Genomic DNA, 26383 nt, shown 5'->3' with positions numbered 1-26383 from the left:
CTCACGACGGCCACGGAGAAGGCAGCTATTTCTGCAGCTTCCGCGGGTCTCGTGTGGCTACAGGCGGAGGCAGAAGCCCGCTGCCCACTGGCAGGAGGGAGGGCGGCGCCGCGCCCTCTGCTCTGGGTGACAATGGCCTGTAAGTGCCCTACGCTGGCTCACCTGTCGATCGGGTAGGGTTTCTCACAGAGGTTGACCAGCACGTACAGATGTCTCAGAGCGTACTCGTACTGGAGGGAAACAGACCAGACACAATCAGACATCACCGCACCACGCAATCCGCTCTTCACTTTCATGGTGACAGAGGCGAAGCATCTTGAATAGTGATTCTTGACCTTTTTGGAGTCATGGACCCCCTCCCCACCTTTTGATAAACTGGTAAGATTTATGAACCATCCCCCCAAGGCAGCTGTGTGGGTGGGCAGGCCCCCGAGAGCACGCAGCCCAGGTGAGGACTCCTGGGGGAGAGCCCTCAGGCCCTGCTCCCTCTGGCACCCAGCACCTCCCCTGGCCACCAGCTCCTGCTTCTTGGAACCTCGTTCTGGGAGGGACACGGGGATGAGGGAGACGGATGGTAAGTGAATGCCAAGCCAGACTCTAACAGGCTAAGACCCGAATACCCGGAGATGCTCATCTTGAAGAAAACTTCAGGGGAATCGGAAAACTCTCACGAGGAAAAGGAGGAGATTCACTGTGTGCAATTCCAGAGGCAAAAAGCATTGCAAAGAATATTCATCCGATAAATGGGAAGTTTTAAATTGTTAAATGAGTAAGGAGAGAACTGTGTTAAATAAGTGAAAAAAACAAAAGCTTCCTAATACTGGAGAGCTACCTCTCGTCAGGACCCCCTCCTTGGAAGCCCACGTGACCACGGTCTGCGCATCACAGCCCGACGGAGCCTTCGGCCACGATGGAAACGTGCTGCAGGGTCTGCCGTGAGGGAGCCGCTGCTCACGTGTGGCTACTGGACACATGAAATGTGGCTGGTGCGGCTAAGGAACTGGGCTTCACATGTTACTTCATCTTAACTATTTTAAACCTAAATTCAAGTCCCCACAAGAGGCTAGTGACTACCATACTGAAGGACACAGCTCCAGCAGGAGGGGCAGGCTCTCTCTGTGAAGGGCCAGAAGAGCAGGTATTGTGGTCTGCGGGCTGAATGGCCACTCAGCTCTCCTGCAGTGCAATGTGACCACCAAATGCGGCTGAGTCCTAATAAAACTTTGTTTATAAAAACAGGGGAGAAGAGGGGACCCACGGGCTGCGGGCAGGCCTTGACCTGTGGGCCAGGTTGCTGACCCTTCCCCGGAAGGATCAAGCACCACGTGGTCCTGATCGGAGAGGAGGCTTGCTGGGACCTTCCACCCTCGGCACCGCTCCGCCTCCATGGCCAGGGCCTGGCTTCGACAGTATTTCTTGGGGAGCGGCCAGAGCAGATCCAAAAGGGAGAAAAACCTGTGTGGCTGGTGTGGAGGGCAGGGGTGAGGAGTGGGTGTGGCAGGGACAGAGGTATGAAGAGAAGGGGAGCTGAGACATCTACGGCTGGGGAACTCCTACCCACGGGGCCAGCACTTATGGTCAGCGAGTCTGACAACCTTCTTCCTCTCACCCCTGCTGAAGGCCTCTGAATGAGCCCATTGTTCTCAGCCTGGGTGGACCCTGTGACAAGGTTCCTGGGACAGTGCTGTAGCTTTGGGGTTAGGATGCAGGGCAAGGCCCCGCTGGCCCAGGGGAGCCGGGGCGTAGCCGCAGCAGCCCCGCCCGGCCCGGCTTACCGTGGGGGAGTGCCAGTTGAAGCAGTGCGTGCGGAAGTGGGACACGGCGGCCTGGTAGCAGCTGTGCGCCGTGAGCGGGGCCCTCTCGGACAGGAGCCTCTCCGCCTCGTCATCGGACCTCGTGAGCAAGGAGACGATCTTTCGCACCGACTTCTCCATGATATGCCTGCTCTGTGAGGAAACGCATCTTTTTGAAAGGTGTTGTACTTCACCAGGCCTCTCTCGGGACCCTGGGTGGGTCAGGAGCTTCTCTTCCCACAGCCGCCACCCCCGTATGTTAAAACAGACGCCAACAGGTGCACCCTGCAGGCGGCGGAAGATGTGGCGCCTGTGACAGCCGAAGACCTTGAGAATCCCGTGCCTTACGGACATATTGGCATCTAAATAGCTTAGGAGCAGGCAAAGGTCCCACTCCACGGAAAGAAGGGAAAGGCTCAACTCCCAAATAGACTGATGTCCAAAGGGTCAAGGGCTGATTCCCGATCAGAGACATGTACCTGGGTTGCAGGCTTGAGTCCCTGGTTCTGGTCAGGGCAGGGTGGGAGGCAACCAATGGATGTGTCTCTCTCACATACTCTTTCCCTCTCTCTCTCTCTCTTTCCCCACCTTCTATCCCTCCCTTCCACTCTCTCTAAAAAACCAATTGAAAAATATCCTCGGGTAAGGATTAACAGTAACAAAAATTATTTTCATTTCTAAATGACTTAATACTTTTTAAATCTCAGTGTTCATTTCTAATGCAGGAAATACTGATATAACCCACATAAATATTAGCTCTCCGGGGTGAATAACTTTAAGAGTGTAAATCGGCCTAAAGCTAAAGAAGTATAACAATGCTGGTCACACTGTGGGATGGACAAAGTGCATTATGTCCTGGTTATTACAGCGCAACAGTGCGAGAGACCCACCGCAGGGATCAGATACAGGGTGAGGAAAAGTAAGTTTACGTTGTTCCTATGGGAAATTACACAATAGTTACTAAATAACAACGCAAGAATAACCGTGTTTTGTGCAAACTGTAAGCCAACTGTAGCCCCACCCTGTATATGCATTTAAAACACATCACAGATGTTTCTCTTCTCTGGAAAACTCAGGCCACGCTCCGCCCAGCACGTCAATCCCCGTGCTTGCTGATGAGGGGACAGCGTGAACATGGAGCTGGCTCTGCTGCCGGGACCGCCAGCCCCGCCCAGCACCCCAGTGGGTGCCCGCCTGGGGGTGCTCGCTGCACAGCGGTGATTTGCCAGGTAATTCTGCCAGCTCCAAGCAAGCGGACGAGCTACTAACAACAAACTCCGTGACCATAAAGGACAGCCCAAGCATCTGAAGGACTTTAGGCTCTGACTAGGGTTTCCTAAGGCAGTAGACATTTTAGTAGATTGGATTTAAAATATATAAATATGATTAATAACTCACCAAGCATCAAAATGAAAACGTCTAAGCAACCAGGAATGAAAGGGAAAACATACCCGCCCATCTGCCGTGGGCTCTGGGCAGGACACAGCAAAGGCCCTACTCCTTTGCTCCCTGCACCGGAGGTCAAGGTCAGCCACCAATCACGAATGAAGACCACCTCTGCCCTGCTCAGGGCCTTCTATCTACACAGAAACCACAGCCAGGATCCTTTCCCAAACTCTCACGTGCAGGAGGAGGGGTGGCCCCGGAGCTCGGCCCCGGCTCCCCGCAGCACTCGGGAGGCAGAGGCCCAGCGCGCGAGGCTGGGAGCGGCCCCCGTCCCAGGACTCACCTCCAGGTGCCTGTGGATCTGCTCGACAAGGCGCCTGGACTCCTGCAGGTCGTTGGTGAGCATCAGCTTCCGCTTCATGATCATGAGGGGCACCTCGGGGCTCGGAGTGAGGTCCAGGTGGGGGGCGGGAGGCAGGGAGATGGGGGCGCTGGCTCTGTGTTTCACACCCTGGAACTGCATCAGTTTCATGGTAGAGATGGACTGCGGGGGGGGGGGGGGGGGGGGGTTGGAGAGAGAGAGAGAGAAACGGGTTGGAATGGGAAGAGCAGATGGGCCAGCCTCATCCTGGTCCTGGAGGCCCACAGTTCACGCCGCATAGTTTCGGTACCACTGAAGGGCCAGCATCGCAGCCTGAAAACTGGCTGCGACCTTGTCCAGACAGCCCTGGTGAACCTATTTCATGACCCAAGACCCTCTAGACCAGGGGTCCTCAAACTTTTTAAACAGGGGCCAGTTCACTGTCCCTCAGACCGTTGGAGGGCCGGACTATAGTTTAAAAAAAAAAACTATGAACAGATTTCTATGCATACTGCACATATCTTATTTTGAAGTAAAAAAACAAACGGGAACAAATACAATATTTGTATTTGCATGTGGCCCGCAGGCCGTAGTTTGAGGACCCCTGCTCTAGACAGAGTTGGAAGGGGAACGTCTCTAACTTACAGCCAAAGGGTCAAGGTAACGCCTGCAACCTGCAGAGCGAGGCAGGACCCGGGCCATCCGAGGCGTGGGTTCTGTGGGCCCTGCCCGGGACGCTGGAGCAGCTGCCGACAGAGGGACCTCCCCGTGTGCCTGGCCCGTGTTTAGTGTTTCTCACGCATGACCTTCTTGAATGCCCCTAATTACCCCACAGGCGAGGGCTCTGACAATGGAGGAAATGGAGACCCAGGTTAGGTAGCTTGCCCCTAAGTCTCACGACTTTGCCAGTTTGACCCTAGCAAGGTCCGATTCCAAAGCCTAATCAGGTTCCAGGGATGGAGTGCCCATGAGAGGCGAGGCCACCCCTACGCCAGCCATCTCTCCCCCAGGCCCCGCTCCTTCACCAAGACTTAACGTCCGCGGCCAGGGACTGGGGACCGACAAGACTCACCTTGTTCCCATACTGCATGACGTGGCTGGTGTTGGTGTGGGTCTTTACCAGCTGGTACTGCTTGTGGAGAGTCTCCTTGGTCAAGTCCTCCTGCAAAAATGTGAACAGTAGGTCCCTCGACCATCCCAGCCTGAAGGCTAAGCCTCAGCTGGACAGCCTGCCCCTGCAGGGCTCACCACGTCCGAGTCCTCCATCCAGTTGACGCTGTACCAGTCCCCCAGGTACGTGGACCTCTGCTCATCGTAGTAACAGGCGTAGGATGACTCGTCGGGATTGGCGGCAGTCGTTGCATAAACTGCGAGGGATTAAAGACACCTTTCAGTCACGTTTTATTCTCTGCTGTGGATCCCACGTGAAGCTGAGTCTTTCCTCCTCTGGTGCAAAGTGCCATCCTCGGTCAGCACGGGAGGGCGGGGAGACGCCGCGCACCCAGCGCTGTTCGCTCAGTTACGATTACGCGACTCAAATGACACGTGGAAGGAGGAGAAGCCAGCTGATGGGCACTTGGGACAGCAGTAACCAGGCACGCGGGCTTTTAGGACATGGAGCTGTTCTGGAATAATCTGCAAGATTTCAACAGCTCCGGCAACTGGAAGAACACGCACCGCACTTAGTTTCTGGAGAGAGTTAACATTTACGGACGGAACAGGCTGGCTCAACCTCTGCAATAGCCACCATTTCAGGCTCAAAACTGTGCCTGACAAATGTTATCACTTAAAATGATAAACAAATAAACAGGCGTTATCGTTACACCCATTTTACAGGCGGAATACCTGAGGGTCAAGAGGGTAGTCACCTGGCCAAGACCAGAGCCAGCAAGCACCACGCCTCAGAGGACCGGGCCAGTCCCAAGACGGCGATGGTGGATCCACGGAGCTTTACAAATCCTGGACGAGCACCGTGACACTCACGTGCTGATTCCTTCTTTTCTGGCCACTAATCCCCGAGGACTAGAGGGAGCCCAGCGCTGCCCACACCTATCTCCCCACTTTGACGGCTGCCCTAGGCCCCCGCTTATGTAGACGTCTTGGTTCTTCACAGTGGCAGAATCAGAGATTGACCAACTGCACCCGCGAGCCACGGGCTCACCCGGCCTGGCCCAGAGGCCAGGGCTCCCACCACCTACCATTGATGTCGGTGGGCAGGTGTCTCATCATGGACCCAGACTCGCAGGCTTCAATGTAGAACACCATCTGCGAGGTGAACGAGACAGGTGGGCTCAGCCCTCGGCCAGGCAGACGCTCCCCAAAGCTGCTTCGGCTCTGCCTGCTCTGACCCACCCTAAGAGTCTTTCGCTTTTGCTTTGGGAGACATCTCTGCTGCCAGAGGCTGCAGAAGCTGCTGCCACACAGACCAGAAAGACTCGGGTTTATTCGTCACTAAAAGAATAAACGATCTATTAGCTGAAAGAATGCGGGAAAATGGAGCCTCAGACGATGCAAAGGACACTTTCACCGTCCAGCATGGGGAGCTGGGGCGGCCGGCTGTCTTCCCACGGTGCCACCACGTCCGGGCCTGAGCTGTGCAGCTTCTATTAAGGATGCTACAGGCGAGCGAGGGCCAAGGTGAAAATAACATGGTGACATGTTCCTCCCAACTGCCCCACGTTGCTGACAGTCCTAGGAACAGTGCTCCTCAAGGTACGGTCCCAGGCCCAGCAGCTCAGCGCCAACTCGAGGGCAAATTCTCAGGCCTCTCCCCAGACCTGAGTCAAACTCTTTGTTGCAACAAGATGCCCGTGATTCTGATCTACTAGCTAAAGCCCTAGGAGCAGAAAAGGTCCATCCTGGGAAACTGACCAAAAGGGCCCTCTTTCCAGAAAACACTGCCGCCCAGAGTCAGAGGCACATCCTGGAGGTGGGCGCTGCGTCCGCTGCCTTCCTCGTACCGCCCCCCTACAGCCACCCCAAAGCCAACCTTACCTTTTGGTACTTCCTGTGTTTGTACATGTACTTGATGGTCTCATTCAGGTCCTTCACATGAAGCTAAAAGGTAAGAACACTGGCATTCAGATCAGGACCTCCAGGTAACCCACAGTGAAGTCCCAATGCGCTTTGGAATTCTATTTACCGATCCCCAGAAACAGTCCTAGTGAGCAGCATCCAGACGCCAGTCACCCAAGGGTTTATTCACAGATTTAAAAAGGACAGAACATGCTTCCGCACTCCTCACTCTGCCCACAGCATTCAGGGACAGGGGTCTATTACTGTGTGAAGGGCAAGGCTCCCAGGTGCTGAGACAGCCCCTGAGGCAGTGATATGTGGAAAAATGTCAGGAAAAGTGGCCGAGGGGGTGCCCCAGGGAGATTTCAAGCTGCTAAATGTGTGCCCCACACACCTCCCTGGTGGGACGCCAGGAACCCACATCGAGGGTTTAATGGCACCACCGCGTTCTGCTCCCCACCCTCGTGTTGAGGAAAACTCACATCGTCGTTAGGAAAGGCCAGTAGTCCAGTAGCTCCATGATCAGTGAAGTAAACAAACACGTGATCCTGGGGGCCGCTGCCACAAGAGAACGAGAGTCAGAGTCCACCGTTTCCTATTCTATTTCTCTGAAAAGTCGCCCTTACCCATCCACCCCACCCCACCCACCCCCTAAAAAAACCAAAACTAAGAAGTTTGTGGACTACAGTCCCCCACCCAGGTACAAAAAGGAACACAAGGCCTGCCGCCCTCTGACCAGCTGAGTGCTATTCTGAGCACAAGGCAAATCCTAGGGCCTGGGACTGAGTCAGGAGGAGACCCGTGCTGAGCAGATCATCAGACAGACCAGGTGTGATTTGCAGAGCAGGGTCCTTTGGCAATTGGGCCTCATCCCAAGCAGTCACATGCTCTAACCAGATGTCCCCCAAATGAGTAAGGGAGCCACGACACACATCCAAACGTGTCCTGCAGCTCCAGCTCCCTCCGGGCCCCGGGCCTGCACAGTCAGGGACCCCACCTGCCCACCCTCGCCAGGGATTCCACTCGGGGCGCTGCTTCGAGTCTGCAGAAATGTGCTAGCTACCTTGGAACCAATTTGGTGCATCCCACACAACTGTCCATCTCTGCTCTAACGCACATGAGCTTACTATGCCCAGGTCTCCCTAGAGTGAGAGAAACAGTGCTGTTTGCCAAGTACCTGGGACTCTCTGAAGGCATGCTTTTAAAGGCCCTGACATCATGTGAAAATGCTACAGAAAGAGAAGCTAAAGAGGACACATCTCTCGCCCACAGGCGTCGGGGCAAGCACTGGTATGAGCTTTCCCACCACAAAGGTTAGCTCCGGACTCATGAGTGTGCTCCCCCCACTGCGCTGCCCCGTGATCAGAGAACAGGGCTGGCGGCAGGTGTGGCCCTGTGACCTGACAGCTGCGGGGCTTCACACCAGTCTCGGGATGTGCCACTGGCTGTGGAATGTACAGCACTAGGATCCGTGATGGGGGACCCTGGGTCACAGGGTTAACGTGGTGCAGCAATGGGCTGCCAAAGGAGCCATCCAACCTGCACGACCGGTCTTAACTCAGGACAGAGCACCCCGCTCTGCCGTTTCCCAAGTCGGGAGCCAAGACCAACTCGATTCTGGGCTGCCAGGTCATTCAGAAAAGTGTGATGGCGTAAAGCGAGCAGGCATTACCTCTTCAAGACCTTTCCGGACCCTATGCCCTTCACTGCTTCTTCATCGCCTCGCAGCACAGCAAGGAAATTTTTCGGTGTGACATCCTACAAGGAAGTGGGAGTTGAAGTCAGGCGTGTCATTCCAAGTCAGAGGTTTGCTGAGTCTGTGCAGACCCGGGCCACCAGCCCACACATCTCCAGGGCCCGAGGTTTAAGAGCAAACGCTTGGGAACCAAGGAAGACCCAATAAGGCTGATGTCTCCGGGACATGTGCATGGCCTCTCCTCAAAGAACATCTCGTCTCTGGCTGATGCACTGAGCAAGCCTGCGTTCCTTCTCGGCCGCTAGAAAGGCCGTGCGGAGAGACCCGAAGGTGCCGGGCAGTAGGGTAGGAGGTAGAGGAAGAGCATATCACCCGGGAGAAGGCAAAGAGGCAGCAGGAACTGCCGGAAGCCGGTCCATGCTTGCTGTTTCAAGGGACCTGGCATATATGGCATACTGTTCTTAATATGTTTGCTCACCTTCTTGGCACTATGTGTTTTAACCAAGGTCTCTGAGAAAGGTTGTTTCCCCAGGTAGGGATTTTCCCCTGAAGTTAGGGAGGGAATAAAACCTCTTAACTAAGTGCCAGGCGGGTAATTAATCACTTTAACTATGAACAATCATGCTTAAGCTACATAATCTTTACTCCCTGGAATGGAGATAAGAAACGCCCTAACCTTTGGAATAGAGATTGATAGGATTGGAGTCAACTGGTATAAATACAGATGTAACAAGACAAGAGAAGACAGAACCTACACACAGAACTTAGAAGAGAGAACCAAGAGAGACAGAACCTAGGCACAGAACCTACACAGAACGTTCTCTAGAGACAGAAGAACTTCGCTGGAGAGAACATGGCAAAAGATCCTGGACAGAAACTGGCCTCAGAACCTAGAGACAGAACCTAGCGAGAGAACATGGCAAAAGATCCTGGACTGAACCTGACTACAGAAATTGGCAAGAGAACCTGACTAGAACCTGGTGACTGAACCTGGCTGGAGAACCTGGACAGAACCTGGCTGGAGAACCTAGCGAGGGAACATGGCTATAGAACCTGGCTGGGGAACCTAGCAAGAGAACATGGACACAGACCCTGGCAGGAGATCCTAAGCAGAACCTCTCTGGAGATCCAGACCAGAACTTGGCTGGAGATCCTGGCTGGAGATCCTGGCTAGGCTGCTGATCAACTGAACGCTGTCTCCGTGTCCTTCCTTCTTCGCCGACTCCGTCTACGCCTTTGGGGACCCCTGGACCTGCTGGGGCTGGACCCCGGCATCTGGCGCCCGAACTGGGACCCCTAGGTAAGCCCCACTCTCGGGATGGATAGGACTCCACCGTAGGAAGAGGGTGGATAGTCTTCGCCGACTCCGTCCACACCTTTGGGGACCCCTGGACCTGCTGGGGCAGGACCCCAGCAAGGAACGTCTGCACTGGGCCCACCCTTGCCCAGCTTGTCGCCTAAAAGGCCAAATCCTGAGGACATGGGATGTCCCTAAAGGAGACTTTCTAAACTGATACTCATTGAAAACAAAGCAACACAGGAAAGCACCAAGGGGAACAAAAATCCCACCACTTCGATTCCAGACATTTCCTTACACAGGGTGGGGCCAAAGTAGGTTTACAGTTGTAAGTACATGAAAGTTTATTCTTTATTAATTTTTGTATTCTTTCCCATACAAACTGTAAACCTGTAAACCAACTTTGGCCCCACCCTGTAAAATTATGTAGAAACAATTTCATAAAGAAGGGATCATCCATATTACATGTAAATTCAATTTAACTGTACTTGAATTTAAGAGAGAACACTGAAACTGAAAGGACTGCTAAACTTCAGAGAAACACTTATCACCAGGAATATCAGTTCCTGAAAGATCCCTCTCATAGTAAGAAAAGGAGATGATGAAGCCCGGCCAGAGTGGCTCAGTGGTTGAGCGTCAACCTATGAACCAGGAGGTCACTGTTTTATTCCTGGTCAGGCCACATGCCCGAGTTGGGGGCTGGATCCCCAGTGTGAGGAGTGCAGGAGGCAGATGATCCATGTATGTCTCTCACCGATGTTTCTCACACTCTCTCTCTCTGTCTCTCTCTTCCTCTCTAAAAATCAATCCTATCTAATAAAAGACAAAAAGGGTAATTAACTGTACCTCCGCTACGCTTCCCATTGGCTAATCAGGGCAATATGCAAATTAACACATTTCGTACCGCTCAGGAGTTTTCTCGTGTTTCATGCGCCATCTGTTAAGGACCGCTCATGAGTGTTCTCGTTTCTCACGCCCATGGAAAAAGGAGCGAATCTAGATACTCATGTAAATTTTGTTTGGTACCTCTTCATAGAGGAAAACGTTTTACGCAGTACCATACGTTAAAAAAGTACTAGGAACTTTAATTGTTTAATTGTTTTTGTAAATAAAAATAATTATTGAAAAACACCTAAAGTGCATTATGATAATTTAAATAACGTGCAGTTTGCCCAAAACCGTGCGGTCCCTGGCGTATGTCTTAGAGATTTCTATGCGGTACGCAATGTGTTAACTGCCAACAAGGATGGCGGCCAGCAGCCACGCAGCTGAAGCGAGCAGGAGGCTTGCTTGCTCCAGTGATGGAGGAAGCCAAGGTTCCCCGCCTGCCGCCGCCCGGCTCTGAGCCCGAAAGCAACAACATTTCAATTATAGAAGCTAAACAAACCCCAGAAACCTGCTTTCAGCAGGCCGCGGCCTGAGCTGAGAGCGCCAGTGATGGCAACAATGTTTCAATTATAGGAGGTAAATAAATCCCAGGAAAAAAAAGAGAAAAAAGGAGAGGCTAGGAGCTTCAGTCCCAGCCAGCCTGAAAACGGCCCTCAGCCCCTCACCCAGACTGGCCAGGCACCCCAGTGGGGACCCCCACCCTAAAGGGGGTGTGGCCAGCCTGAAAACAGCCATCAGCCCCTCACCCAGGCTGGCCAGGCACCCAAGCGGGACCCCCACCCTGATCCGGGACACCCTTCATGGCAAACCAGCCAGCCCCCACCCGTGCACCAGGCCTCTATCCTATGTAGTAAAAGGGTAATATGCAAACTGACCCTAACAGCAGAAAGACTGGGAATGACTGGTCACTATGACACACACTGACCACCAGGGGGCAGACGCTCAATGCAGGAGCTGCCCTCTGGTGGTCAGTGCGCTCCCACATGGGGGAGCTCTGCTCAGCCACAAGCCAGGCTGATGGCTGCCAGTACAGCGGTGGTGGTAGGAGCCTCTCCTGCCTCCTCAGCAGCGCTAAGGATGTCCGACTGCAGCTTAGGTCTGCTCTCCACTGGCAAGTGGACATCCCCCAAGGGCTGCCGGGCTGCCAGAGGGATGTCTGATTGCCATCTTAGGCCCAATCCCCCGGGGAACAGGCCTAAGTCAGCAGGTGGTCATCCCCCAAGGGGTCCCAGACTGCGAGAGGTCACAGGCCGGGCTGAGGGGTCCCCCCTCCCCCCAAAGTGCACAAATTTTTGTGCACTGGGCCTCTAGTAAATACATATAAAGACTGGAAACTAAAGATTGGTAGACTACAACTTATTTCTTACTGTTTTCTTTCCTTTTTTCCTTCTACTTTCCATCAAAGCTCTCAAAAATTACTCAAGCACATATCCTAATACAAATATGAACCACCAATCAGAAATCAGTTTAGTGAGGTTCTGATGCCAGAAATACACAAAACAGGAAAATCATCACAAAAATGAGAATAAATGCATCTGGCACCAGGGCCACATGCTGCCGGCCTCACCTCCCCGGTGTAGTCCTTCAGGACCCCCTTGTACACGTCCGAGCCGTTGGGCCTGTTGATCACAACTCCTGGAGTGGGGTTTCTGAAATTCAAAGGACACAAACTCTGACATGTCTCTGAAATCTCTCTCTTCAAAACTACGCCCGTTACACAGAAAGACAGTAACGGTCTGTCTGTCTAAGACACTGCTCATCGCCTGACAGTCATCAAGTGCAGTGATTTCAGCAGCTTGGGGATCCCGGTCATCCCGCAAGTCAAGCTCTTGGCAGGAGCAGTGAAGTCCGAGTTCTGACACTCAGGACAGGGACCAAAGCCTAGGTGTGCCTGGGTTCCCTCCCACTGGAAACCACACAGCATCCCGGGGCCACGTCTCACAGAGATCTCTCAGAGCAAAGCAACTTGTAGGAAAAGATGGGACACGTCTGGTAAGCGTGGCACACATCTGCCTGGCAGACAAGGATGTTAACAAGAGAGTTTAGGCATTAAAGCTCAGCGTGGAAACTGAGCTGCCCTGTGATCTCGGGACGGGGCAGTGGCCTTCGTGGGGGCCACAGCGGGTGACCAGGAGCAGAGGAGATTCGCACTGCCTAGATTTCGTGCCCAGACTTGCTGTTCCTCCTCTCCTCCAGAAGTCAGATAAGCAGGCGCGACATAACTATTTGTAAACGTAAATTAAATGAGTAATAGTAAAACAGGCATGTAAAGGTGGTGGGATCCACCCTGCAAGATGAGCCCTCTGCGTACAGGTTGCGGAGGGTCCCCCCCATGCTGTCTGCCTGCTTGGAGGTCAGGGACAAGCACCTCAGGACCCAGTGACCAGGTCTCCAGGAGGAAGAGGAACGTATTGTGCTTTCAACACTTCGAAAGCGCCAGCCCCAAACCCCCTTCGGCACCCACTGCCCATGTCCCTGCCACTGCCAGGGTGCCCCAAGCTATGTGCAAAGCTCTATGTGAAGCAGCCCTGTGAAATTCCACCTGCGAGTCTGTTTCGTCCCAATGGGAGGCCACTGGTGTAAGGACGCCACCCGCGAGAGCGCTGCGTACTTACTCTTCAGAGTTGGCGATGTCATCGTACATCATCACCACGATCTGCTCGTCGGGAATCCCGTTGCGGTGGACGATCTGGTAGGCGTGGCACGCATCTGCCTGGGAGACAAGATTTCAGCAAGCCTTAGATTTTGCCCAGGGGGAGGTGAGGTTTGGGGTTCTAACGAGCAGCACGTTCTTTCTCCAGGAAGGCATGCTGGGAGTCGCTCCCTGTTGGCCAGGTCTTTAAATTATTTTAGAACAAAGAACTGTTACTGAGAACCAAGATGGTGGCATAGGTTAACGCCGGAGATTGCTGCCTTGAACAACCAAATCAAAACACACCTAAAAGACGGAACGGACATCACCCAGAACCACAGGAAGGCTGGCTGAGTGGAAATTCTACAACTAGGAGGAAAGAGAATATCATACCCAGACTCAGAGGAGGCGCGGTGCTGAAGTGAAATACTCAGGTACGGAGTGCGCGGAGCGGGCTGGCGGCGAGGGCGCGGTTGGTGCTTTCAATCAGGAGGGAGTCTCAGATTCTGAGCTCCAGATCCGGGCGGAGTCTCTAGGGACCCAGACTCAAACGGGAGAAGCGGGACTGTCTGGCTTCGGTCGGAACTCGAAGGCAGCTTTCTCTCCGAGGTTTGCAGCGGTTGCTGGGACTCTGTGAGGCAGAGCCCCTAGGGACGGAACTGAGAGCCGCCATAACTGCTCTCTCCGGCCCACCCTGTTGATCCTGAGCCCGAGCGACCCACCCGCCTCGCCCAAGCCCTGCGCAGAGCCATTTGCCAGATAGCCTCAGGCAAAGGCTAGATTAGCACCTCCCTAGAGATCCAGCACAGAAGTTTTCCCACTGCAGACACAGCTGATTCTCACAGCCAGCTGGCCTGGAGGTCAAATCCCCCTAGTATTAACTACAACAATCAAGGCTCAACTATAGGAGGTCTGCACACAAAGACCACTAGGGGGTGCACCAAGAAAGCATAAAAAAATGCGGAGACAAAGAAACAGGACAAAACTGTCAATGGAGGATATTCAGTTCAGAACCACACTTTTAAGGTCTCTCAAGAACTGTCTAGAAGCCGCTGATAAACTTAATGAGATCCTCAACAAATCTAATGAGACCCTCGATGTTATGATAAAGAACCAACTAGAAATTAAACATACACGGACTGAAATAACGAATATTATACAGACTCCCAACAGCAGACCAGAGGACCGCAAGAATCAAGGCAAAGATTTGAAATGCGAAGAAGCTAAAAACACCCAACCGGAAAAGCAAAATGAAAAAAGAATCCGAAAATACGAAGATAGGGTAAGGAGCCTCTGGGACAGCTTCAAACGTACCAACATCAGAATTATAGGGGTGCCAGAAGATGAGAGAGAGCAAGATATTGAAAACCTATTTGAAGAAATAATGACAGAAAACTTCCCCCACCTGGTGAAAGAAATAGACTTACAGGTCCAAGAAGCACGAAGAACCCCAAACAAAAGGAATCCAAAGAGGACCACACCAAGACACATCATAATTAAAATGCCAAGAGCAAAAGACAAAGAGAGACTCTTGAGAGCAGCAAGAGAAAGACAGTCAGTTACCTACAAGGGAATACCCATACGACTGTCAGCTGATTTCTCAACAGAAACTTTGCAGGCCAGAAGGGAATGGCAAGAAATATTCAAAGTGATGAATACCAAGAACCTACAACCAAGATTACTTTATCCAGCAAAGCTATCATTCAGAACTGAAGGTCAGATAAAGAGTTTCACAGATAAGGAAAAGCTAAAGGAGTTCATCACCACCAAACCAGTATTATATGAAATGCTGAAAGGTATCCTTTAAGAAGAGGAAGAAGAAGAAGAAAAAGGTAAAGATACAAATTATGAACAACAAACATGCATCTATCAACAAGTGAATCTAAGAATCAAGTGAATAAATAATCTGGTGATCATAATAGAATCAGGGACATAGAAAGGGAATGGACTGACTATTCTTGGGGGGGAAAGGGGTGTGGGAGATGCGGGAAGAGACTGGACAAAAATCGTGCACCTATGGATGAGGACAGTGGGTGGGGAGTGAGGGAGGAGGGTGGGGCGGGAACTGGGAGGAGGGGAGTTATGGGGGGAAAAAAGAGAAACAAATGTAATAATCTGAACAATAAAGATTTAATTAAGAAAAAAAAAGTAAAAAAAAAATTAATTATTTTAGAACATAGACATTTGTATTTTTGCACTCAATTTTTAAAAATCTCACTCCGCCTCCATTATCCAAGCTCTTATTCATCAAGCAGTTAACATACATGTGGACTACACACACACACACACACACACACGGACATACAAACCACCACCACTGTATCCACAGGTAACAAGAGCCTTTAAAAGAAAATCAGTATTATGTTAGATTTAACTCACCCTTACAATGATGGTGGAAGTGAGCAGACACACCCACCAACTCACCTATTATTTATTACTCTTGTCTGAACACAGGCTCATTAAAAAACAAAAACTTAAAGAGTAAATCTAACAAAATCAGTGCTCACACACTGCAAATTACAAGATATTGCTGAGGGAAATTAAAGATCTAGACCAGTGGTTCTCAACCTGTGGGTCATGACCCCTTTGGCGGTTGAACGACCCTTTCACAGGGGTCGCCTAAGACCATCCTGCATATCAGATATTTACATTACGATTCATAACAGTAGCAACGTTACAGTTATGAAGTAGCAACGAAAATAATTTTATGGTTGGGTCACAACATGAGGAACTGTATTTAAAGAGCCAGAAGGTTGAGAACCACTGATCTAGACAAAAAGAGGCATCTTATATTCATGGATCAGAAGTCTTAGCACTTGTAAATTTTCAAAAAAAGATCAGCAGGTTTTTGCAGAAACTGACAAGGATGATCCTAAAATTTATATAAAATTGCAAAAGACCTAGAATAGACAAATTTTGAAAAAGAACAGAGTTGGAGGACTTTCACTTCCTGATTTCAAAACTACTCCAGGGAAAGAACAGTCTTTCAACAAATGGTGCTGAGACTATTTGGATATCTACATGGAAGGAGATGAACGTAGGCCCTCACTTCACTCTTGTGAGAATTAGATCAAAGTGGATCATAGACTTAACTGTAAGGGCTAAAACAAAACTTTTGGAAGGCAACAAAATCTTTGGAACCTTGAGTTATAACTGCAAAGATGTTACAGATATATCACCAAAAGTCTGGTCTATAAAAGAAAAAATTTGATAAATTGGACATCATCAAAATGAAAAACCTTAGCACTTCAAAAGACACCATTAAGAAAATGAAAAGACAAGCAACCCAGGAAGAGAAAATATTTGCAAAACACATTATCTAACAGGACTTGTCAGAATTTGCAAAGAACTCTTGTACCTCAATAAAATAATCAACCTAGAAAAAAAAAAGATTTTAGTAAAGATCACTTAAGAAGAGAAGTATGGAAGTGTCCGAGGTCTCGGGAGGTTGTGGGCGCTCGTTGGGGAAGCGGCTCGTCGGTGCCCCGGGCTGCTAAGCTCCCGCTGCCTGCCTTCCCGCAGCACGGCCGCAGGGCCATGCTGGCTTCGCGCGTGGCGCGGGCCCGTGGGGTGCCCTGCGCTGGGCCACATGGGCGTGCGGGGCGCGACCGGGCAAGGGGCGCGCCCTCGGGGCCCTGCTGCCGCCCGCCCCCATCTGCCTGGGCTGCCTGGCGGAGCGCTGTTGGCTGCGCCCGGCCGCGCTCGGCCTGGGGCTGCCTGGGGCCGGCCCGCGGGGCCACTGCTCAGGCGCGGGGAAGGCGACCCCGGAGCCCCCGACCCCGGAGCCCCCAGCCGGAGAGGGCGCCGCCCCGGAGGCCCCGGGCGGCCCAGCGAGTGCCGCCAGCCTGTATGAAAACCCATGGACAATACCAGATATGTTGTCAATGACGAGAATTGGCTTGGCTCCAGTTTTGGGCTATTTGATCATTGAAGAAGATTTTAATGTGGCACTAGGAGTTCTTGCTTTAGCTGGGCTAACTGATTTGTTGGATGGATTTATTGCTCGAAACTGGGCCAGTCAAAAATCAGCTTTGGGAAGTGCTCTTGATCCACTTGCTGATAAAATACTTATCAGTATCTTATAGGTCAGCTTGACCTATGCAGACCTTATTCCAGTTCCACTTACTTATATGATAATTTCAAGAGATATAATGTTGATTGTTGCTGTTTTTTATGTCAGATATCGAACTCTTCCAGAACCGCGAACACTTTCTAAGTATTTCAATCCTTGCTATGCTACTGCTAGGTTAAAACCAACCTTCATCAGCAAGGTAAACACAGCAGTCCAGTTAATCTTGGTAGCAGCTTCTTTGGGAGCTCCGGTTTTCAATTATGCTCACGGCTTTTATCTTCCGATACTCTGGTGTTTTACAGCTTTCACCACAGTTGCATCAGCTTACAGTTATCGTTACGGTCGGAAAACTGTTCAGGTGATAAATGGCAGATGAAGGTCATCCGCCATCATTAGCAAGGAAGCAATATACATCATTGGCAGCAGGGCCAGTGGAAATGTACAGGAGTCTCCCTACTTTGAAAAAGGACTTGTCAGATCAAACCATGTCATCAGTATTTAATGTGCATTGAAAATAAGCTTGATCATGGGCATATGCAGTATTTCCAATGTATTTTTAAATACAAATAAAACTATCATTTAGAATTTTTTACCTTAGGTTTCTTGATTAACTTATGAGGAATCAATTCCAATTATTGTCAGTCATTTTTTAATATATTTTTTTAAAAAGTAGTGTCCAGAGCATGGAAACTGGAGAATTGCCACTTCTCTTTAATAGAACTTAGATCGCTCTCAATGCATTGGGGAATTTCCTAGGTTTAAATATATGTAACCTACGCAAGGCTATACAACTTTAAGTTTAATTTGATCAGTATGTATATTAACAGTTAATGTGGTTAATAGTTGATCATTTAGGCTAATGACAATAAAGGTACCTTAGTTGTAGATGAAGTAAACTTGTAAAGAGATTATAAAGATCAAAATAGAAGGTATTGAAGTTCATATTCAGTAGTCTTCCAACCTTTCAGGTGCCTAATAGTTTATCAGGATAACAAGTAACAGAAGTAGTTGGAATAATAAAACATATCCATGAGCCTACACCCTCCAAGAGGCAGTGAATTATAGCACGCCTTCCCACAGTATTTCTAACATGGCAGTGTTTGTATGATATTGGAATCTGTACTCATATGTATATAATATAAAACTGTATTTTTTAAAGTTTGGGGAATATTCTTTTGTTAAGATGTTAAAAGAATAAAAAAGCTGGAAAACAAAAACAAAACAAAACAAAACAAAAAAAAAGATCACTTAAGAAGATATACAACCCACACACACCCAGGCCCGGTAGAGGCAGCCAAAAACAGTGGATTATGTGGTAACTCCACACAGGTAGCCCAAGGCTGGTTACAGGCAGCATCTGATACCAACCTGCACTGGAATCCCACCCAAATGGACCCAGAACCAGCACAACCAGTGGTGGGCTTCAGACCACAACAGAAGTTGGCACAATTAACCACACAGGTGGCACACCCAAAGGGAGGTCCTGGCAGGCTCCAGACCTTGCTGGAAATAACTCCACCTAGGGCGGCAGCCCTACACAGTGGCTCATAAAACGTGATCGAGGTCTGTCCTTAGTCAGCCAGACTGACGGTCAACACCACCCACGAATAGGCCAACAGCATTCAAGACTCAACTACAACAGGAGAGAGCACATAACCCACAAAAGAGACATTCCTGGGGCACGGAGCTCAGGTGATCTGGAAAATTACGCCACTGAGCCCCACAAGACACCTGGAACAGAAAACCACCATAACAAGTTTGAGAGTCGTAGAAGATCTACCCAATACGCAGAGACAAACACACACACACACACACACACACACACACACACAAAACACAGACAAAATGGGGAGACAAAGAAACACGACCCAAATGAAAAAAACAAAACAGGAGAAATCCCCAGAAAAAGAATTAAATGAAATGGAAGCAAACAAGGTATCAGATGCAAAGTTCAAAACAATGGTTATCAGGATGCTCAAGGACTTAGGAGAATGAATGATCTCAGTGAGAACTTAAAGAGATAGTAAACATGAAGAAGGACATAGAAACCATTTTAAAAAAATCAGAAATGAAGAACACAATATCTGAAATGAAGAATACACTAGAAGGAATGAACAGCAGATTAGTTAGATGAAACAGAGGATTGAATTGGCAATTTAGAAAACAAGATAACAGAAAACACCTAAGCCAGCAAAAAAAAAAAGAAAAAAGAAATTTTAAAAATGAGGAAAGTCTAAGGGACAACATCAAGCGTAACAAATCCGTATCATAGAAGTATTGGAAGAGAAAGAGAGCAAGGGATCAAGAATATGTTTGAAAAAATAATGGCTAAAAATTTCCCTAACCTGGTGAAGGAAACAGACACACAAGTCCAGGAAGCCCAGAGAGTCTCAAACAAGATGAATCCAGAGAGGCCCACACCAAGACACATCATCATTAAAATGACAAAGGTTAAAGACAAAGAGAGAATCTTAAGAGCAGCATGAGGAAGACAGTTACCTATAAGGGAACTCCCATAAGGCTGTCAACTGATTTCCCAACAGAAACACCTTAGGCCAGAAGGGATTGGTGTGAAATATTCAAAATAATTTTATTAACCAATGTAACTCCAATAAATTCAATTTAAAAAAAGAAGATCATGAATGACTAATGAGCATACAAATAGATCCCAATATCATTAGTTATTAGGGAAATGCAAATTAAAACTACATTGTGCCCTTGCCAGTGTGGCTCAGTTGGTTGAAGAGGTTGTCCCATGCACCAGAAGGTTGTGGGTTCGATTCCCAGTGAGGGAACATGCCTAGGTTGTGGGTTCGATCCCTAGTCAGGGCTCTGTGCGGGAAGCAACTAATCGATGTATATTTCTGCCAAATCAATGTTTTTCTCTCTCTCTCTTCCTCTCCCCCCCCCAAGATCAATTAAAATCCTATATAATAAAAGCTGAATATGCTAAGTGTCCGTCATCCAGTCGTTGGTTCAACCAATCAAAGCGCAATATGCTAATGATATGCTAAGGCCGCACAACCACTTGTTATGACATGCACTAACCACAGGGGGCAGATGCTCTGACCAGTAGGTTAGCTTGCTGCTGGGGTCTGGCCAATCGAGCCCTCTCATGGTCTCTCCCCAGCTGGCTAACCTCCCGCGTCCCTCCCTGGCCCTGATTCTGCACCAGTGGGGTGGCCTGCGCTCTCTTGCAAACCAGGACCCCTCGGGGATGTCAGAGAGCCGGTTTCAGCCCCGATCCCACAGGCCAGGCCAAGGGAGCCCACTGGTGCATGAATCCGGGCACTGGGCCTCTAGAGTGTGTGTGTGTGTGTGTACATATATGCCACAATGAGATACCACTTCACAGCTAGACAGACAAAACAAGTGTTAGAGAGAAAGTGGAGAAACTAGAACCTCCAGTCACTGTTGAGGGAATATAAAATGATGCAGCCACTTTGGAAAACAGTTTAATGGCATCTTAAAAAGTTAAACATAAATTTGCCATATGACCCAGCAAATCTACTCTACTGTATCTGCCCAAAAGAAACAAAAACATTAATCCACACAAATGTTCTTGGCAGTGTTGGTCATAACAGGCAAGAAATGGAAACAACCCCAATGTCCAACAACTGGTACATGGACTGACAGAATGTGGTCTATCCATACGCTTTTAACACTCTCTGGCAATGAAAACGAAGTCCTGACACACGTTACAACATAGATAGACCTCACAAACATTACACTAACAGAAGCCAGACACAAAAGACCACATGTTGTATAGCTCCATGTACATGCAATGTTCATAAATGGCAAATCTGTGGAGACAGAAAGTGGGTTAGTGGTAGCCAGTTGTAGGGACTGCCAATAGGTGTGAGGGGCCTTATTAGGAAGATGGAGATGTTCTAAAACTAATTTACGATGATGTTTGCACAACTTGGTAAATTTACTTTAAAAATCCTGAGTGTGCACTGGGAATGGATGACTTAACATGTGATATGTGAAACATGTTTCTATAGAGCTGTATCTTTCAGAAAGGGCAGGTTCGGCATGTCCCGGTTAGCGCTCTCCCACGCTGCTTGGACTCCTCAAACCACCTTGACAGGAAGCTGTCCCGTCCCCCCAGCCCGCACCCCCATTTCACGGATGGAAACAAGCTCAGAAGGGCTCAGTGCTTCAAACCCAGGTTCCAATCCCGCTGTGCCTGGTGCCATCGTCCACTCCACACAGTGGTCTCAAAGGCACATCTCAATTCTCTCGTGGGTCCTTGGAGGCACCTGGTTGCCTCTAACTTGAACTCACAGGGGTTCTTTGTATGAGTCAAGTATCTACTAGCACGCAGAAGAAATAAAAGTAGGGTGAAACCAAGTCAAAAAAATTTGGAAATGGTGAAGGCTACTTGACTCACTTCCCTTGATCATATCTGTCCTGTATGAGTTTTTCCCCTTAAAAGCGGAAGGGCCATATGAGGTAACCTTTGAGGGGAGGGCATTGAGCAAGACTTCACCCTCGGGACTACTGAGCAGAGATCGCCTCGGCTCAGCATGTTTCAGCGCTAGCGCCGGGAGTTCCGATGGGCGTGCTAATGCACCCCGTGACTGCCGGCTGCAGCCCCTGGCCTGCTGCTGTCTGCTCCTGCTGCCTCCAGGCCAACTGTCAGCTAAATGGACAACCTGCTTGGAACAAAGGCCAATACGGGTGGCACGCTCTGGCCTTAGTCACTGTGAAGGGGTCCACCTCCGAGCCAGGAAGGAGTTGGGAAGGGTTCTCATGGTCTGCTCACCGCACAGGTGTACAATGAGCATCACTGCTCTGTACACCCACCTGACACTGCTCTGAGCACTGGCTCGGGTGTGGGCTTTGTGGGGTTGCCTCCCTGAGCCCAGCACTACCTCACAGCATCCAGAGGGAACCAGAGGTTCAAAGGGAGGTTGCATAATATGCTCAAACTAATGCGGCAGGGAGCGGAGAGCAGGACCGATGCCTGAGGTCGGTGCAAGTCCAAAGCCCACACTCTTTCACGATGCTCAGGCCTGGACAAGACCAGCCTCCTGTGCTAACTTCATTCCCCTAACTCAGTCCTGCCCTGCCCTCTTCCCTGGTCCCTTCCTGCCGTGCCCTCTTTAAAAGCCTGCTTCACTTTTTAAATGCAAAACTGCAACAACATGGATTAACCACAAAAACATTATGCTAAGTGAAAAGCCAGACACAAAAGACTACATATCGTCTGATTCCATTTATAAGAAGTGCCCAGAGAAGGCAAAACAATAGACAGAGCAGATCCATGGTTACCAGGGGCTGGGAAGAAACAGGGAGGACTGACTGCAAAGGGCACCAGGGAACTTTCTAGATTAGAATGATGAATATGTCCTAAAACTGGGCTTTGGTGAGGCTTGCACCGCTGTATAACTTCACTAAAAACCACTTAGCTGTACAATGATCATAGGGGAATTACGACTTGTACTAGGAAACGTATGCCTCAGTTAAGCTGTTTTTAAAAGGTGATAAGGGGGCACATTTTTTAAACATAAAAGGAAAGGTGGTCTTTCAGACCCTCCATCGTCACATCTTCCACCTCCCACAGATACAAGCTCAAGACTTCCCCTATCCCTCTGGGCCTCAGCTGGAACCCACACCCCCACCTGCCTCCTCGGGTCTCAGGACACACTCTCTCACAGCCTTCCCTCCACTCCAACCACAAACTCCAGACCAGCAGAGGGGAGTGAGTGGGGGAGCAATCTCAGGGCTTCTCCTCCTGCCAACACACCAGCAAACAGCTTTCTCCTTCGGAGCCCACTGCCCTGCAAGGACCTCCACCCGCCCACCAACCCTCTTTCTCCTGGCTCTCCTCCCAACTCCTGATAACAATGAACTTCACCTTCAACCTACATCAGCCACCACCCCCACTGCCATTCCCAGGCCTTAGATCTTCCTTCTCCACAGGCTCAAGCCCCAGTCCTCAAAGAAACCCACGTCCAGCCCCACCGCTCCCAGGCCCTAGTCTTTTCCCTTCACAAGCCTGTCAGAGGACAGACTGGCCGTACAGCTGTCACCATGGGCTGCCTGCACTTCAGGACCTCTCCCTCTCACCTGCACTCACCGGAGGCTGGCTGACGCCCCCGCCACTGCGGGCATCCGCCAACGCCCGGCCTTACCCTCCCCACACTCAGAATGTCACTCATGAATCCCAGCCAAAAATGGAAACCCAATTCCGTCAAGACAGAGCACAGAAAAGCACTTAGCGATGACTTAATTGTGCCTGGTTTACAATTAAGAAATTTGTGATAATGAGTGCTGTCTTAATCCAAGGAAAATGTAAGCCTTTATAAAAATGTGTTTAAAAGTCTATGTAGGTTCTACAGGGAAAGTTCTTTCATATGCTTTTTTTTTAAATACAAAGAGGAAGGGAGAGAAAGGGGGAGATAGAAACATCAAGGACAAGAGAGAATAACTGATCAGCTGCCTCCTGCACACCCCACACTGAGGATCGAGCTCACAACGGGGCATGTGCCCCGACCTTCGGGTTCATAGGTCGATGTTCAACCACTGAGCCGTGCCGGCCGGGCTCAAATGCTTTTAATGATTAGCCTCCAGAGTCAAGAAAGCAAATGTTGGCAGCTGGCTGGGGACGGTATCAGGCCAGCAGGGACAGGGGCTGAGGTCAGCAATGACTCAGCACATGTGTTTCCTCTCTGCTCAGCCTCTGTGGCCTCAGCACTGTCGCCCTCCCTCCTTCAGGGACAAATATTTCAGTCTGCGGCCACTTAATCTGCCTTGCTTCCCTTTATTTCAATGTTAAGTATTTTACCCAGGGAAACTAGCAACATCTAAGAAGAAAAAAAAGGTTTTCTGGTTGCAAGGTTCATGGGATATCTACACTTAATAATGTTTAACAAATATTTTTTTAAGTTGGTTGTATAAAAACCAGGGTGGCTGATGAATCAGCCTGTTCACTATCGGTGACCCGTACTGAGTACCTCATCTTTCTACCTCGTGGGGAGGGGGAGGGGGGAGGAGGAGGAGGAGAAGGAGGAGCCTGGGAGCCGAGCACTGCAGACTCCGGTTGCTCCTCTGGAAATGGGTCAGGCCCATTGTTAAGTATTAAAAGGAAAAAGGGTCATTTTGCTATAACAAACGTCCTATTCAGCTAGCATACAAACGTCACTCAATAATCATCAATTTTAGAGCTGCAAGAGCTTATCTAAACAACCCCCTACCCAACAGATAAGAAAACTGACACCCAGGTGCGGAGACACTCCCCAGCCATCAGGAACACAGACAAGAGGCCTGCGTTGGCCCATACAGCAGCCACTGACCACGCACAGCGATTAGCACTTCAAACGCGCCTGTCTGAACCCCCTGTCTGAACCACGCGCACCGTGAATATAAAGGCACACTAGATTCCAATGACTTAGCACCAAATAAAAAATGTAAGGCATCTTGTTATCAATTTTTTATGTCGATTACAAGTAAAATAATAGCTTGGATATATTGAGTTAAATAAGAGGTCAATTTCACCTATTTTTTTTTACTTTTTAAAACTGTAGCTACTAGAAAATTCACGACGACACATGTGGCTGTCCTGCCGACAGTGCTGCTCCAGAGCTCATGGGCCTGGGTTTGAATCCAGGCTCGGCACTTGCCCTCTGACCACCACACTGGGTCAAGTGCTGGCCTTTTCCCTGCCTCCGCTCACTCCCTCGCAAAGAGGAAATAAGAACCGGAACGACAGCATATAACGCACGGCAGGCACTAACTGAGCTCACTGTGAACAAGGCTCTAGGACAGTTCAGCACAGACTGTGAGGGTCTGTGCCAGCCGTGGGCAAACTATGGTCCGTGGGCCGGATCCGGCCCATTTGAAATGAATAAAACTAAAAAAAAAAAAAAAAGACCGTACCCTTTTATGTAATGATGTTTACTTTGAATTTATATTAGTTCACACAAACACTCCATCCATGCTTTTGTTCCGGCCCTCCGGTCCAGTTTAAGAACCCATTGTGGCCCTCGAGTCAAAAAGTTTGCCCACCCCTGGTCTATGCTTCCAGCTTCTGAGAATTACAAAATGAAATGGCTTTTTTAATTACAAAAAAGTATTTATTTACTTACTTAGTTACTTATTTTTATTGATTTCAGAGAGGAAGGGAGAGGGAGAGAGAGAAGCGTTAATGATGAGAGAGAACCATTGATTGGCTGCCTTCTGCACGCCCCCTACTGGGGATTGAGCCCGAAACACAGGCATGTGGCCTTGACTGGAATCAAACCCAGGACCCTTCAGTCCACAGGCCAATGCTCTATCCATTGAGCCAAACCAGGTAGGGATAAATTACAACTTTATTGAGATATAATTCAATATCATAAAAGTCAGGCTTTTAAAATATACAACCCTGTGGTTTCTCGTATATTCACAAAGTCATGCAACCATAACCACTATCTAATTCTAGAATATTTTCATCATCCCAAAGGGAGATCCCATACCCATCAGCAGCCATTCCCCATTGTCACCTCCCTCCAGACCTTGACAACCACTAAACGATATTCTGTCTCTGTAGATTTCCCTATTCTGGACATTTGATGTAAATGGGACCTTACAATACATGGTCCTGTGCAACTGGCTTCTTTTATTTAGCGTGTTCTTAAGGCCATCCGTGTTGAGGTATCGGTACTGTATTCCTTTTCATGACCAATAACATCCCCTTGTGTGGACAGACCACATCGTTTATCCATTCATCAGCGGATGGATACTTGGATTGTTTCTACTTTCTGGCTATGATGAATAATACTGCTATGATCATTCAAGTACAGGTTTTTGTGCAAACATATGTGTTCCTTTCTCTTGGGTGTGTGCCTAGCAGTGGAATCGCTGGGTCATATGGTAACTCTCTGTTTAATCTTTTAAGGAACTGCCAGACTGTTTCCCAAAGTGGCCGCACCATCTTTTCGCTCTAACTCCTGCCAGGCTGATTTGTTGGAAATGCCAGGAAAGATGGGGAAGAGGGTATGGAGAGCTGCAGGCAGAGGCCTGGAGGGCAAAGAGGCTTGTGAGGCTTCGACCAGACCCCTGGGCTTCAGTCCTATCTGTACCTCAACTCCTGTGTGGTCTCAGAAAGTCACTTCCTCTTTTAGTCTCTGTTTCCTTTTCTATATCAGGAAGGTGATGACCAGTGGGTCTCAACTAGGGATACTTGGTAAAGACTGGGGTGGGTGATGCTCCTGGTTTCCAGTGGGTAGAGGCCCAGGATGCTGCTAAACGTCCTAC

At 49.5% G+C, this 26383-nt stretch overlaps 1 protein-coding gene and 1 pseudogene across 1 annotated transcript in view; one reads left to right on the top strand and one right to left on the bottom strand.

Moving 5' to 3' along the window:
• The window catches only part of LGMN (legumain), a 40287-nt gene that overhangs the window by 294 nt on the left and 13610 nt on the right, over nt 1-26383 (bottom strand). Inside the window, exons 3-13 of the mRNA XM_036316277.1 lie at nt 13052-13149; nt 12004-12085; nt 8228-8313; nt 7038-7113; nt 6535-6597; nt 5739-5805; nt 4789-4907; nt 4613-4702; nt 3523-3723; nt 1776-1946; nt 163-230 (exon numbers count right to left, since the gene is read on the bottom strand). Coding sequence (XP_036172170.1) covers nt 163-230; nt 1776-1946; nt 3523-3723; nt 4613-4702; nt 4789-4907; nt 5739-5805; nt 6535-6597; nt 7038-7113; nt 8228-8313; nt 12004-12085; nt 13052-13149 — 1121 coding nt within the window. The remainder of the gene's footprint in view (nt 1-162; nt 231-1775; nt 1947-3522; nt 3724-4612; nt 4703-4788; nt 4908-5738; nt 5806-6534; nt 6598-7037; nt 7114-8227; nt 8314-12003; nt 12086-13051; nt 13150-26383) is intronic.
• Nucleotides 16326-17895, top strand: LOC118659819 (annotated as a pseudogene).

The sequence above is a fragment of the Myotis myotis genome, unplaced genomic scaffold, assembly GCF_014108235.1.
Source record: "Myotis myotis isolate mMyoMyo1 unplaced genomic scaffold, mMyoMyo1.p scaffold_m19_p_1, whole genome shotgun sequence".
Lineage (NCBI taxonomy): Eukaryota > Metazoa > Chordata > Mammalia > Chiroptera > Vespertilionidae > Myotis > Myotis myotis.
The sequence above is the reverse complement of the archived record's forward strand: the minus strand, read 5'-3'. Positions and strand labels throughout refer to the sequence as shown.